Source organism: Rutilus rutilus, assembly GCF_951802725.1.
Source record: "Rutilus rutilus genome assembly, chromosome: 13".
Classification (NCBI taxonomy): domain Eukaryota; kingdom Metazoa; phylum Chordata; class Actinopteri; order Cypriniformes; family Leuciscidae; genus Rutilus; species Rutilus rutilus.
The window spans coordinates 4,328,117-4,342,321 of NC_140218.1; the positions used below are offsets into that span (position 1 = coordinate 4,328,117).

The 14,205-nt window shown below is 40.3% G+C and overlaps 1 protein-coding gene across 1 annotated transcript in view; it reads right to left on the reverse strand.

Moving 5' to 3' along the window:
- LOC311302519 (uncharacterized protein) overlaps positions 1-14,205 on the reverse strand; it is a 1,110,603-nt gene that overhangs the window by 703,684 nt on the left and 392,714 nt on the right. The window contains exon 14 of the mRNA XM_084428464.1: positions 10,381-10,554. Within this exon, the coding sequence (XP_084284590.1) occupies positions 10,381-10,554 (174 nt within the window). The remainder of the gene's footprint in view (positions 1-10,380; positions 10,555-14,205) is intronic.

Genomic DNA, 14,205 nt, shown 5'->3' on the forward strand with positions numbered 1-14,205 from the left:
TTTATCACTGGGCAACAAGCGGATCTGGTGGAACATTGATTTAATATCTCCGCTGATGGCCACAGCATGACATCGAAACCGCATCAGGACTCCAATCATGGTCGGACCGAGCGTTGGTCCCGGCAGGAGTTGGTCATTCAGGGACAGGCCGTTAAAGGAGAAGGAACAGTTAAAGACTACTCTATCCTTTCCATTGTGGTGCACCATATGATGAGGTACATACCACGACTCTGTGGACTTGCTGCCTCTTCTGTAAAGATTTCCGCGACATAACCAGACTGAACAAGTTTATCCATCTCCTTGCAATATGAGGCTGCTCGAACGGTGTCCTTGGCCAACCGGCGCTCAGTGCTGCGTAGGTTAGGCATCACGGCATCTTGCTGAGCACAGAGTTGGATGACTGGCTGATGACGCAACAGTGGAGTAGCGTAGCGCTGGGTACCGTCGACAGATACACGTTCGGAGGCTGTCTGTAAGAGGATGAGTGCCTGCTGATCTTGCTTGGAACGCGTTGCAGTCTTCTCACTGACATAGGGAACTGTGTCAATGTGCCAAAGGCGTTCCACATTCCTGAGGAGTTCAGTATATGAAGACTCGGTGGCGATGTGCAGACAGGAAGACTGGTGAGAAGAGACTGGCATAATGTCAGAAGGACCTTGCAAGGACCAGCCTAGCCTTGTGCAGATGGCTATAGGACCGCCAGATGGGCCTGCTCTGACTGGCTGTGTAGGAGTAAGAAGCTGAGGCATATCAGAGCCGATGAGGAGCAGAGGTTGGGCTCTATGGATAGACGTCAAAGGAAGTCCTTTGAGATGCTCATAGCGCTTCTGGAGAGCTGCTACTGGGTATGTGTGTTCAGATAAACTCAGACTGCTTGCAGTGAACGCATGTTGAATCCAAAACTTTTTGTTTGGCGTGAAGATGGGGGATACATGAAAGCTAACTGAGGAACCTTTCAGTTCCTTCACCTCTTGCTGGACTGTCCTCAGATGAAGCGTCTCTGGATGCTGAGAGAGTTGTAGTTGCTCTACAGCTTGTGGGAGGATAATCGTTCTCTCCGAACCATCATCGAGCACTGCAAATGTCTCAAGAGTGCGATCTCCATGATGCAGAAGCACTTTGACAACCTTCAGCAACACTCTCTGAGGGCTTCTGGGCTGCTCAATGTAGACAATGGGCTTCGGATTAGTGACCATTAGCACTTTCTGGGATGACTCTTGGATAGCGTCATGCAGGACTGTAAGGTGTTTCTCTTTGCAAATCTTACATGGGCGTTTAAGCGTACAGGCTGTAGATTTGTGGCCGCGGCCGCATTTCCAACATCTGTCGCCTTCCTGGATCCACTTCTTAATCTCAGCAGTAGACAGTTTCTTGAAGTCGGAGCATGAGTTAAGGTAGTGCTCCTTATTGTTGCAGAACGGACAATAAGGACTGAGTTTGAAAGCTTGGGACTTCGACTGAAAGGTCTCCTTGTCAGCTGTCTCCCCCGAGCAGAGGAAGACTGACGCTGTTTTATCTTTGGGCTTTGAACTACGTTGATCTCTCTTTGGAAGGGTAGGCCCTGTAGAGTTGTAGAGAAGAGTAGCTCGACTGGCGAGACGCTTGGCTTGAGCCTTCATCTGTAGCCACGCAGCGAGGTCGGGCAGGGAGTAGGTGAGCTCTGAACCTGGCTGCAGGATGCCGCGAACGAGACAATATTCCACAAATCCATCTCTGTGGGAAGGAGACATTTTGCTTAAGAGACGGTCAACATGGGAACCACACCTGAGCTCGTATCCAACAGGTCCCTCTAAAGTGCGTAGCATACCGACAAGCGACTGGACTGAGAGAGCGAAGGAGTCGAATGCCTCTGCGTCTCCTGACTTAATGGCTGGGGAGTTGAGTATTGCCGCTAGTTCACTTTGAACCAGTTGTCTTGGCTGGCCATATTTGTCTTGCAGAGCTCCCAATGCAGCTGTATACGGTGCGGGGTCATACATATATGATTTGGCCAGCTGCAGAGCACTCTGAAGCTTGAGCTGACTCAGGAGAACTTGATATTTATAGTGCTCGCTGAGATGAGGGTGACTATTCATCAAGTTGTCGAACGCCATCTTCAAAAGTGCGAAATCACTTTCTTTGCCGCTCTCGAAGAAGGGAAGTGTCGGTTTATGAATGCCGTAAGATGTAGCAATCAGGGTCTCCATACCCGGGTAGGTCCAGGGTGGTGCCGTCTGAACTGGTGTTACAGTTGGTATACTGTGGTGAGCATACTGCACTGCGGGAGGTGGCGGTGCTACTGTAACTGCTCGTGGTGGCATTGTGAAGCTTGTACTAGTAGCTGAAGCCCCTAGGTAATGAGACGGGAGACTCGTTGTGACAGAAGACCTTGCTGCTCCACCTGCCTGGGTAGTTACCGTGGAGAGGACGGGAACGAATGAGACAGGTGCAGATGGAAGTATAGAGACTGATGCAGCAATCGGTGCTGCGCTGACAGGAACACTGATCTGGGCACTCGTGACGGGATTAGCAGGTGGTGCTAATATCTGAGTAGGAACAGTGGAGAGAGGTGCTACCTGAACTGGCGCTGGATTTGGCTGTTGCACAGGTGGATGCTGCATGGGGACCAATGGCACCAGAGGTGGCTGTTGAGCCAATTGTGATGGCAGAGGTAGATTGGAGAATGTAGCAGGAGCTGACGATGTAGACAAGGAATCATCGTTTGTCCCTGTCAGGTAGGTCTTTACAAGACTGGCAATGTGTACCTCCTTCTCGAGTTTCTTCAAGCGCCTGCGTCTTCCCATCTCTCTAGCTATTCTCTCTTTAGCCAGATGTGCTTCCTCTTGTAGCCGCTGTCCTTCTCTGGCTTGTGCATCCAATGCTGCAGCTTCTAAGTCAGCTTTCCTTTCTTCTTCTATTTCCTGTTGTAGGTCAGCTAGCTCCAATCCTTTGATCTCCTCCTCTAAAGCAGCTTCTTGTATATCAGACGTACTTCGAAATAGATGGAGTCCGTAAGATAACTGAGAGGACCGTCGTGAATGTGCAGCTGACCGGTAACTTGTCAAACTCCTAGCTCTGGTTGACTGAGCCTGGTCTGGTTGTCCTACAGGGGTAGAGGAGGCTTGGATCACAGGCTGTTGATAGGGCAGAAAAGTGACTTCGTACTGGGCCAAATGTGCAGGTGGACTAGGGTCTCTCTTGGGTCGGTCCGATGACTCCTGTTGCTGACCATCAGTTGCTGACTCCATAGTGTCGGTGTAACCCTAATCCGGCTCGAAGGACCAATGTAAAGTATGGACTAGTGGTTCGTTTAGGATGGGAGCACTACAGAAAGATTCCGGCCAGAGAATCCTTTATCAGCTTTATTTCCAAGATCAGGATGCCAATATACAAGTTCAAATGTATGTGGTCTAAACAGAGAGAAAGAAAAAGAAATAATGCAATGGTAATAATAACTGATTAATAAACAAATAAAGGAATACTAAACAATGCTCATTGTCATCATTAACAACAGTACAGTACAGAAAATAATAATTTACGTTAATACAGTGCAACAAAATATGTCACTATATGCCCTTTAATATCTGTACTGCTGCACCTTTAAGTGGCTATGCAGAATGACACTGTATCACTATAACACTCGATGCAGGTAGTACCAAATAAACAGTAAATGCACTGCACTCGAACACAAAAGCATATCTCTAAATAACTAACACAAATAAGGTCTAAATCGACATATAAAGGGCTAATTATTGCATACAGGAAACATGTTGCATATTACAGCACGATCTGGCATCATGACTACACTAATTAGTCACGCAGTTCAACAAATAAAACTAGTTCGCGTGAACATACATAAATTTCAAAACATTCATCACAACGCAGTACAAACATGCCACAGTAGTAAAAACTTACTTGCTTTTCATAAAACGCACACAAAAGTAAAGAAAAGGGTCTCCGAGTCTTCTCTCATCACCCCTGAGCACGAACAACTGAGCAGCGCACTGCATTTCCTGTCCAGGCGCAGTTCACGTGATGGAGCGTTCAAACGCACATAGGAAACTTCAGCGCTGAACAAATAGGCTTTCAGACAAGGCTATATTAGTCAATATTTTTTATTAGGTTAAGCAGTGATTGGATAACGTTTTTTTTTTTTTATTTAACGTTTTTAATTTAAGGCAAGGCAAAGCAAGGCAAGTTTATTTATATAGCACATTTCATACACAATGGCAATTCAAAGTGCTTTACATAGAAGAAATTAAAATAATAAAAGAAATAAGAATAATTAAAACAGTTTAGAAAAATAAAATAAAATACAGTACAGTACAAACAGTCGGACGAACAGTGGCACAGTGCTCATTCAGTAAATGCAAAGCTAAACAGATGTGTTTTGAGTCTGGTTTTGAATGTGACTACTGTAGGAGCACGTCTGATCTCCTCTGGAAGCTGGTTCCAGCATAATAGCTAAAAGCGGACTCGCCATGTTTAGAGTGAACCCTTGGTATTTCTAGCTGATATGATCCTAATGATCTGAGTGATCTGTTGGTTTTATATTCAGTGAGCATATCTGCAATGTATTGAGGTCCAAGGCCATTGAATGATTTATATACCAGTAATAATACTTTAAAATCAATCCTAAATTTAACTGGGAGCCAGTGTAAAGACCTGAGGACTGGTGTGATCTGTTCATATTTTCTGGTTCTGCTCAGAATCCTGGCGTCAGCGTTCTGTATGAGCTGCAACTGTCTTATGGTCTTTTTGGGAAGGCCAGTGAGGAGTCCATTACAGTAATCCACCCTGCTGGTGATGAAAGCATGCACAAATTTCTCTAAGTCTTGTCTGGAAACAAAGCATCTTATTCTTGCAATATTTTTCAGATGATAGTATGCTGATTTAGTTATTGCTTTGACATGACTACTGAAACTAAGGTCTGACTCTAGTGTCACAATTTAAGGCCCACCCACAATTGGTCTGGCCCCTCCAAAACTGGAATCCAGGCGCCGTGCCTGGGCCACACTGAGCTGTGCGTAACGCTCACAGACGTGAAGTGAACGAGACAGAGGATGTCCGGTACTGTCTGAAATGGTTAACTCTGTGGCGATGCATGTGCAAAACAGATTTAACTAATCATAAAGTCAATCAGGATACATAACACAGACCTACACTAACTATCTGTAATATTTTAGTGAAATATATTTCAGCCTTTTTTAGAAGAATCTGTCTAATATTTATTTTCCCAACAAAACATCAAATAAATAGAAATAAAAAAGGTTTTAGTTTAATTTCATTTTTAGTTTCAACTGACCATAAAAATGTGATTTGTTCAAACTCACATTTACATTTATGCATTTGGCAGATGCTTTTATCCAAAGCAACTTACATTGCATTTCAAGACACACATTTACATTCCTATCAGTTCTTGCTTTCCCTGGGAATCGAACTCATGACCTTGGCGTTGCAAGCGCATCACTCTACTGTTTGAGCTACAGGAAAGATGAACCAACAACTAATGAACAATATTCTAGAGCATTTATTAATCTTAGTTAATGTTAAGCTCAACATTTTATAAGACATTTTTAAGATCCAAAGTTGTATCTGTTAACATGCACTGTGAACTGACATGAACACTAATATTTTATTAACTAACATTAATAAAGGCTATTGCTCTCTGTTAGTTCATGTTAGTTAATGCATTAACAAATGACACCTTATTGTAAAGTGTTACCAAAAATGTAATACAATTCAAATAAAATACCTAAATAATGCAAACAACTCATTGGATAACATTGGGCTGCATATAAAGAAACAAAATGCATGTGCCATGGAGAAATAAACACTTGCCATTTTTCTTTTGCTGGATGTCTATTGTCTATTTGCATATCAATAAAGATTTGTTTAATTCAATGCAGATTGAATTTGTCATTTCTACAACTTTTATAGCACTTCAATTGTAAAAATTGTGAGCCTGACATATTACATTTATTATCATCAGCACTCCATGTTCAAAGATTTACTAGCTGTCACTTCATCTCTTATACGCTGCTGCCATCTAGTGGCTGTTAGTTGTAACTCTAAAAGTATGGGGAACTTCTTAATGTCTGTTTAGTAATTCATATTTTATCCTTCATTTGCTCTCCAGAAGCCATATTTGAGCACACACACACACACACACACACACACATACACACACACACACACAGTGCGACATATATCTACAATATAGCCTGCGATTGGTCAAAAAAGAATAATACTATTTTATAATAGATGGATTGACTTTAAAATCATTCAGCCTTGCAATTAAAAGATGTGGTTCCAACATATTAAAAGCTGAGCTAAAATCTACAAATAAAAGACGTGCATACGAGCTAGGATCCTCTAGATGCCTATTTATGAAATGTGTTATAGCTATAACAGCATCATCTGTACTTCTATTGCTCCTGTAAGCAAACTGAAATGGGTCTGATAGACCACTCACGTCTGTTTTTACTAAATTAATCATAATTTTCTCCAAACACTTCATTATTATTGAAGTAAGTGCTACTGGACGATAATCATTATTCTCCTTACAGCTAGCCTTTTCTGGGACAGGGATAATAGTGGAGCTCTTCCACATAGAGGGAACTGTATGTGTGTCTATAGATTTCTGAAAAATAGGGCACCAGGCTTCGGCCAGCTCTCTACTACAAGATTTTAGTAACCGCCCAGAGATGCCGTCCGGCCCAGAAGCCTTGTTAGGACAGACCTGTGAAAACAGTCTCTCCACCATGTTCTGGTCAATAATTGTTTTAGGATTATCCGATATAGACAAGGCATCCAGTGCATTTGCCTGCTCCTGTGAGAAGTCTCTTACATCAAATCTACAATAAAAGTCGTTCAGATCATTTGCCTTTGCAAATCACATTAATAGATCTCACATCTCATCTATCACATTGATAGATCTTTTGGCTGGAGTCATGTTTGTCATATATTTCATAGAATCCCATAATTCTTTGGTATTCATAGTCAAACAATGGGCCTCAAATTTCTCCCTCTCCTTTCGCCTAGCTTTCCTTAGTTTATAATTCAGTTCCTTCTGTACATCTTTCATAGCTGCAAGGTCTCCTCTCCTAAAAGCCATTTTTTTCTGTACTATGCACTCCTTAATTTCCTTAGAGATATAAGATTTATTGTTTGGATATATAGTTATTATTTTTTGGTCTAACACATTATCTTTACAGAAAAGTATATAATCTGTCATAGTCTCTACGGCCTCCTCTAGATCCAAACTTTGAAAGACGTTCCAGTCAGTGCAAGAGAAGCATCCTTTTAACGTTTCAATTCCATCATCATTCCACACATATACAGTTTTAGTTTGTGGTTTACTGCTCCTAAGCATGGACTTATATGTCGGAATTAAATGGACAGCATTATGATCAGAGGAGCCTAATGGCAATTTAACCTTAGCTGTATAGGCATTCTTAAAGGACAAGTTCGGTATTTTACACTTAAAGCCGTGTTTACAGATCGTTTCTGATGAAATAGAACGGTTAAGATTAAAATTTGGACAGATGCTGCTGTCCCGAGAGTTTTAGGTTTCTTTCGCTTTCCCCAAAACCTCCAGAATGGGTGTCTAGGTGCACTGGAACAGTCCTTCCTAAAACGCATTAAACTTTCGTTTACAAAGACATGAAACTCACCGAGTGGTCAGGGGTGTTCACTGTTATGTTCACACAAAAATCGCTGCAAAAGATGCTTTCCAACAGGTGTTTTACCATTCGTTGTAAAACTGTGGACCTATTTTTCCAAACGCCTCACACCCGTAGATTCTTCCGTTGAGAGCTTGAATAATAGATACTCCAGCCCAGTTGGTGGCGATAATGCACCTTTGCAAGCAAACCACTGGCATTTGTTTGCGATCCGCCGTAAAAAAAAAAAAAAAAAACACAAGAAGAAGAAGAAGAAGAAGAAGAAGAAGAAGAAGAAGAAGAAGAAGAAGAAAACAACCCCATTTCAGTTTCTGCGCGGAGTAATACCGTACCTCACAGCACATCCAATGCAAGTCAATGGAGTTGGACAAAAACTACGATAAAACCTGTTGGAAAGCATATTTTGCAGCGATTTTTGTATGAGCATACCAGTGAACACCCCTGACCACTCGGTGAGTTTCACGTCTTTGTAAATGAAAGTTTAATGCGTTTTAGGAAGGACTGTTCCAGTGCACCTATGCAACCATTCTGGATGTTGATCATTCTTGTTCACAGCAAGGGAAATGTTTGGAATAACACGTAGGACTGTGTGCGGCACAGCTTGCCCTTTATATTGTACAACAGACCAATTAACTTTTTATATGTTTGGTTGACTGTGTTTCATTTTGATAATGAGCAGTCTGCGATATGAAGCAACGCCAGAACTGATAGCCTAATATGTTGTGTGAGAGCGCGATGCGCGAGCGCCATCACTTGGGTTTGTTCCACTGCTGGGAAATAACTTAATACTCTGTTATTTATAGTCATACAGATAATATGACATCATCCGAAACAGTAAAATGTATTATTTTTAGCGCGTCTCTGTCTCTTTAGATCTTTCTGGCGCTCACCAAAAATGAACCAAAATACAGAGAATAGCCTTCTTGGCGCGCCTACTTTTGAAAGTCAACATTTAGAATATTTAACGTTAAATGCATTATATATGCCCGAGTCACTTTGGAATAAATCACAGCGTGTTTCATGATAAAACGTGACTTAGCCTATACAGTCCGGAAATAGGTTTTAGCAAATTCAGACCAGCTGGTCTACACAGAGAAAAAGCCCTTAGGCTCTTCTGTTGTGCCGAGCTATTCGTTAGTCTAGTTGTTTGATGAGAAAATTAAATGTTGCCTATAGTTGCAATACACGCGTTTTGTAAGCTCCGTGCAACTGCTGCAGCGGACTATTATTAGGCTACTAGAATATTAGAAATCTAATACTCAAGCTGTTTTCTCATTTTTCTACTCTTAATATTAAATAAAAAATCGACTGAACGAAAGATACACGGATTCTCTTGAAGCACCACCGCGTTTGCGGCAGAAAGCTACTGCACTGCAGCCAGAATGCTCTGTTCAACTTATCTGAGATCCTTTACTCTTCCCTGTGGATGACCTGTGACCTACTTTCTGTAAGATCTGAATTTTTGAACTTGAATTTTTGAACTTGAATTAAAAAAAAACTGAATTTGAAGTTCCGAATTTCTTCATCTTGAAAACTTGAATCTGTATTTTTTTTAAACTGAATATTTGCAGTATATGAATTCAGAACAAAAAAACTAGCTGTTTGAAAATACATGTCTATAAAATTCAGCCATAAAAACATTTCAATTTGTTAAATTTCAAATGTTCAATATTCGTTTAAAAAAATCAAATTCAGAACTATTTAAACTACCACCTAAAATTCAATTTTGTTAGATTACACTTGTAAATAATTCAAATTTACACAATTCAAATTCAAATCATATTGTCATATTTTAAGCTCCATACAGAGAGTGAGTTGGTCTACTCTAGAGTATGAATATGACATCTTCAAGCTACTCCCCTTCACCTTTACCAGTGAATATGTTCATATTCGTTTTGTTCATATTACATTTTTATTGTTAGTTTGAATTCCATTAATTTGACAGACAGCATTCGCTGATGTTGACCAAGCTAGCGCCAACGTAACCAGAGCTGCCAACTCTCACGCATTCACCGTGAGACACACGCAATTGACACTTTTCACACGCTCTCACGCCACACATCAATATTCTCACGCCACACATCAATATTCTCACGCACAGAAAAATCGCGAAGCAAAGAGGACACGGAGACCGACAGACTAGACAGAGCAGGTTAGTTATGATATAAAAAAAATCTCAGCTCTCAGATTCTGTCAATTTTATTACGCAATTCAAACAATAAATACCGTTTTGGCGCTTGTAAATGTTACACGACAGATCCCTAGCGCACGCACACACACACACACACACACACACACGTAGATTCCTTTAAATGTTAAGGGGAAGATTAAAAAAGAGAAACTGGATCTGTGAATTCTCACAGAATCACAATTGAATTCATATCTTGCTACTCAGTCAGAATCTTATTAACCTGGAGTCCCAGTCTCTGTCACAATAACCATATATGTAATGTTTTAGGCCTATTGGCAGACATCCGTTTAAAATGTAGGCAATGGCATATAAAGAAGCTTTTCTCCATATCCACTTCAGTTTCCCAGCTTGCACTTTAATTATTGATTAGGCTACTTCTGTACTGGTTTGCGCTTGGCAAAGATGTTCAGATATCTCTATGCCTAGTAGACCTACACCAAACGCTCATTAAAAAAGTTTTGCGAAAAATCTGTAATGGAAACGCCCCTAGTGACAGTTTCATGTGAGAGTAACGTATGATCTTACCACAGTTTCTCCAGTTTACAGTGAGGATTCGCCAGTCCAGCAGAGAACAGCTTCACTCCTGAGTCTCCTAGATTATTATCAGACAGATCCAGATCTCTCAGGTGTGAGGGGTTTGATCTCAGAGCTGAAGCCAGAGCAGCACAACCTTCATCTGTCACACCACACCTCCTCAACCTGTAGAGAACAATGACACACTCTTCACTCTCTCAGATCAAAACAGAAATCTTAGCTTTTCTTGATTATGTTTATAATTTGTGCAATATCTCTTTTTTTAAACAATGAATTCAATATATCAGTAAATGTAACTGTTATTGTAAGAGATTATGTCTCTATGTGAGGGAGAAAGATTATATGAAACTGATCAAATGGAATACATTGAATACATTACATACATTAACCCTCTGGGGTCTGAGGTGTTTTTGGGGTCCTTGAGATGTTCTGACATGCCCTGACATTTGTGCTTTTTTCAGTTGCTTATAAACATATTAATGACAAAAAAAAATTACACACTATTTAGCACAAACAGGGCTACCATAATATGTGAGCAACAAGAATGTACATGTCTGCATTTTTGAGAGAATAATGTTTATGCGTGGTTATTGAAAAAACTAAAAACTAAAGTTTCTGAAATAAGACCACAAAACACACACTAAATATGTGCCAATAAGACTTTTGTCTAATGGATGTCATCGCCTAGTGTTTTTTCTTCAAAATTATGTGAAAATCACCCTGCCTAATCCTTCACATAACACAATACATTGATTTGAATTTTGCAAAGCACTTTCTGTTTGGAAAGGCCATATGCGGAGTGGGCGTCACAGATCATGCATATGTAGTGGTTCACACCTGAGGACCGCATACTTAATGAGCCATTCATTCAGGTGAGTCACTGAGCCACAAGAATGCAAGAGCAACAGTTGGAAGCATCTCAATTCTTTTTTATTTTTCCACATATTGTGCTTGCAATTTGGCCTATAATAGCCAATTGTGCAGTTAATTCTCATACTGTATTTTCAGTTTTGGAATATTTATCTTCTCCCCAAATTTGTCACTAATAAAACACAATAAAAATTATTTAAAGAAAAGGCTTATATTTACCTTTTAATAGTTTGTTTACATCTACCTTGTAAATATTTAAATAAACAACAATTCAAGTGTAATCTTTCTTTGTACAAACTAAAGTATACATTTTATCATACATATTTCAAAGTTAAGGATTTGATTGATTATTTGATTATTTTTGACAAAAAAATTGGCAAATAAAAGCTTATTTGAGGTGGCAGATATTTTACAGTAAAAATGTATAATCTATCCAAAACTAATCAACGAAATGTTGTCTTTCATATGTCTGTAACATAGGTCTTTCATTTTTATTATAAGGAATATAAATGCTAAAATGCTAAAAGGAATATAAACGAGAAAACACAGCCCCTCACAGGTTTGCGCCGTGGATTCCCGCGAGTCAGACGCGGATACTGTGTTTGTTTTAGGCTCGCGCAGTCTTCACTCGGACGCGCGCTTCAATCCGTTGTGGAGACTCTCTTTTCGTTCCAGTGAAATTACAAAACAAAATACACACACACACATGTCTCTGCCTGATATACAACCACTGATAAACATAATCTGATTTGACAAAAAAAAAAAACCATATGAGTGCGGATTCGAACTCAGAACCTCTGACACGCTAGGCAAATGTTCTACAACTAGACCACTTGAGTTCACGTATTTACTCACGTGAAAACTCGGTGTTTACTCGGCGTGATCAATTCGCTCTTGAACATGCTGCCGTTCGTCTGAGTTACAATCTTCCTCTGAGGAAAAGCCAAGGTGAGTTATTCCTCGCTGTCCAGAATCATCTGAAGAGCGTCTTTACCGGAGAAACGCGCCATCCTCTCTAAACGCGATGAACTATCAGTGAATCTGATCTGATGAAACTTCGTGTTTTCAAAGCATTGATCGGGGGGCGGGTGCGAAGCATAGATCACCTAAACTATTTACCATGTCAATAGCGCCGGGGGCGGGGCGGCCTCAGTTCATTATAGAGATAATTAGGCAGAAGGAAAAAACGGTACCTCTCCTTGCTTTCAAACGGATTACATGAGTTGAAAACATTAGTTTTTTTTATTAATTACTTCATTTAAAAGAAGAGATTTCAAGCTTCATAAAGACATATATCACGTGCCTGTGTGAGAAGTATTCGCTGAGTTATGATTCATTTTCGGACGCGTTTCAGAATGGACTACACGGACAGAGAGAAGGCAGAACTCGCTCCGTGATTATTTTTCTTAATTTGGCGAAAAGCACAACACTTTGTTTTTATTGTGAGTATACAGAAAAATAATACACATTTAACAGAATCGATTGATGTATGAAACTCCTATGGAAAATCAAAGTCAACAGAGTATTTATGAGTTTCTTTTACACTGATAAAAAAAAAGCGAGCTGGTATCGCCGGCGATACCGCCGACCTCAGGGGGTTAAATATAAATGTTTATATGCATACATTACAAATGCATATATTTGAATATAAATTTCTCACACATATATCATAAAAAATGGTTAAGTAGATCACAAATCAGGTCAGATAGGTAAGAGCTGAAGTGTGACTCATATTTTTTGTTAAACCATTAATTTATAGGGCCCTATTTTAACGATCTGAAACGCAAGTGTCAAAGCGCAAAGCGCAAGTAACTTTGTGGGCGGGTCTCAAAAAAAAAAAAAAAAAAAAAAAAAAAACCTTTCCCTTAAAATCCCACCTATCATGCTTATGCTACTCTGAATAATGCCTGAACTTCGTATTCTGAACACTTCTTGCGTTGTTGTTGTCTTTTGCCTCTTCATGATGACTCGCTTAATTTAGTCCTGATTTGTAAGTCGCTTTGGATAAAAGCGTCTGCTAAATGACTAAATGTAAATGTAAATGTAAATGTCTCGGCGCTGTTGCTATTTTCCCGGCGGGATAAATGACTCTTGCGCCGGGCGCAAATCTAAAAGGGGTTGGTCTGAAGTAGCTTCATTATTCATAGGTGTGGTTTGGGCGTAACGTGAAATAAACCAATCAGAGCATCATCTCACATTCCCTTTAAGAGCAGACGCACTTTTTCCTTGGCGTATTGCTATTATAACGGCGGATTTGCCAGGCGCGCGCCAAGAGCGGTTCACAGCCGAGGAGAGCAACGCTCTCGTCACGGCCGTAAAAGAGAGAGAAGTGACATTGGGGATGGGAGAAACACACCCAAATTAGCTTCGGCTAAACAGGCATATAATAATGTGGGTAAATGTGTAAGCTAGATGTATGCTTTTATAATAAATTATTATATTTATAATAAATTATCTATCTATCTATCTATCTATCTATCTATCTATCTATCTATCTATCTATCTATCTATCGTTTGTAATAATATGATTTGCAAAAATGAAAACTGCTGCTTCTGTGTAGATTAGAGAATCACAGTGTATGAGCGTTTGTGAACTCTATACATTATGGTCAAGCATGCGCCCTTAAAATAGCATAATGAACAACGCGCAACGCGCCACTGACTTTAGACTAGGTTTTTTCTGGCCAGTGGCGCAATTGTTTTATGGAACAGTAAAATAGCACCAGGGAACGTTTGCGCCAAAACACGCCTCCTTTTTTGCGCTGAACCGCCCAGAGAGCGCAAGTTCATTCCCTAGTTTAGCGACGTGCTTCTGTGGAGGGAAAAGCGCGCTTTGCGCGGGTGCAAAATAGGAATGAAACATGCGTCGGTGTACAAAGTCAATTGCGCTGGGTGCAAGATAGGGCCCATAATGTTTAAGTAAGAACTGTTATAATGTTTTAACAG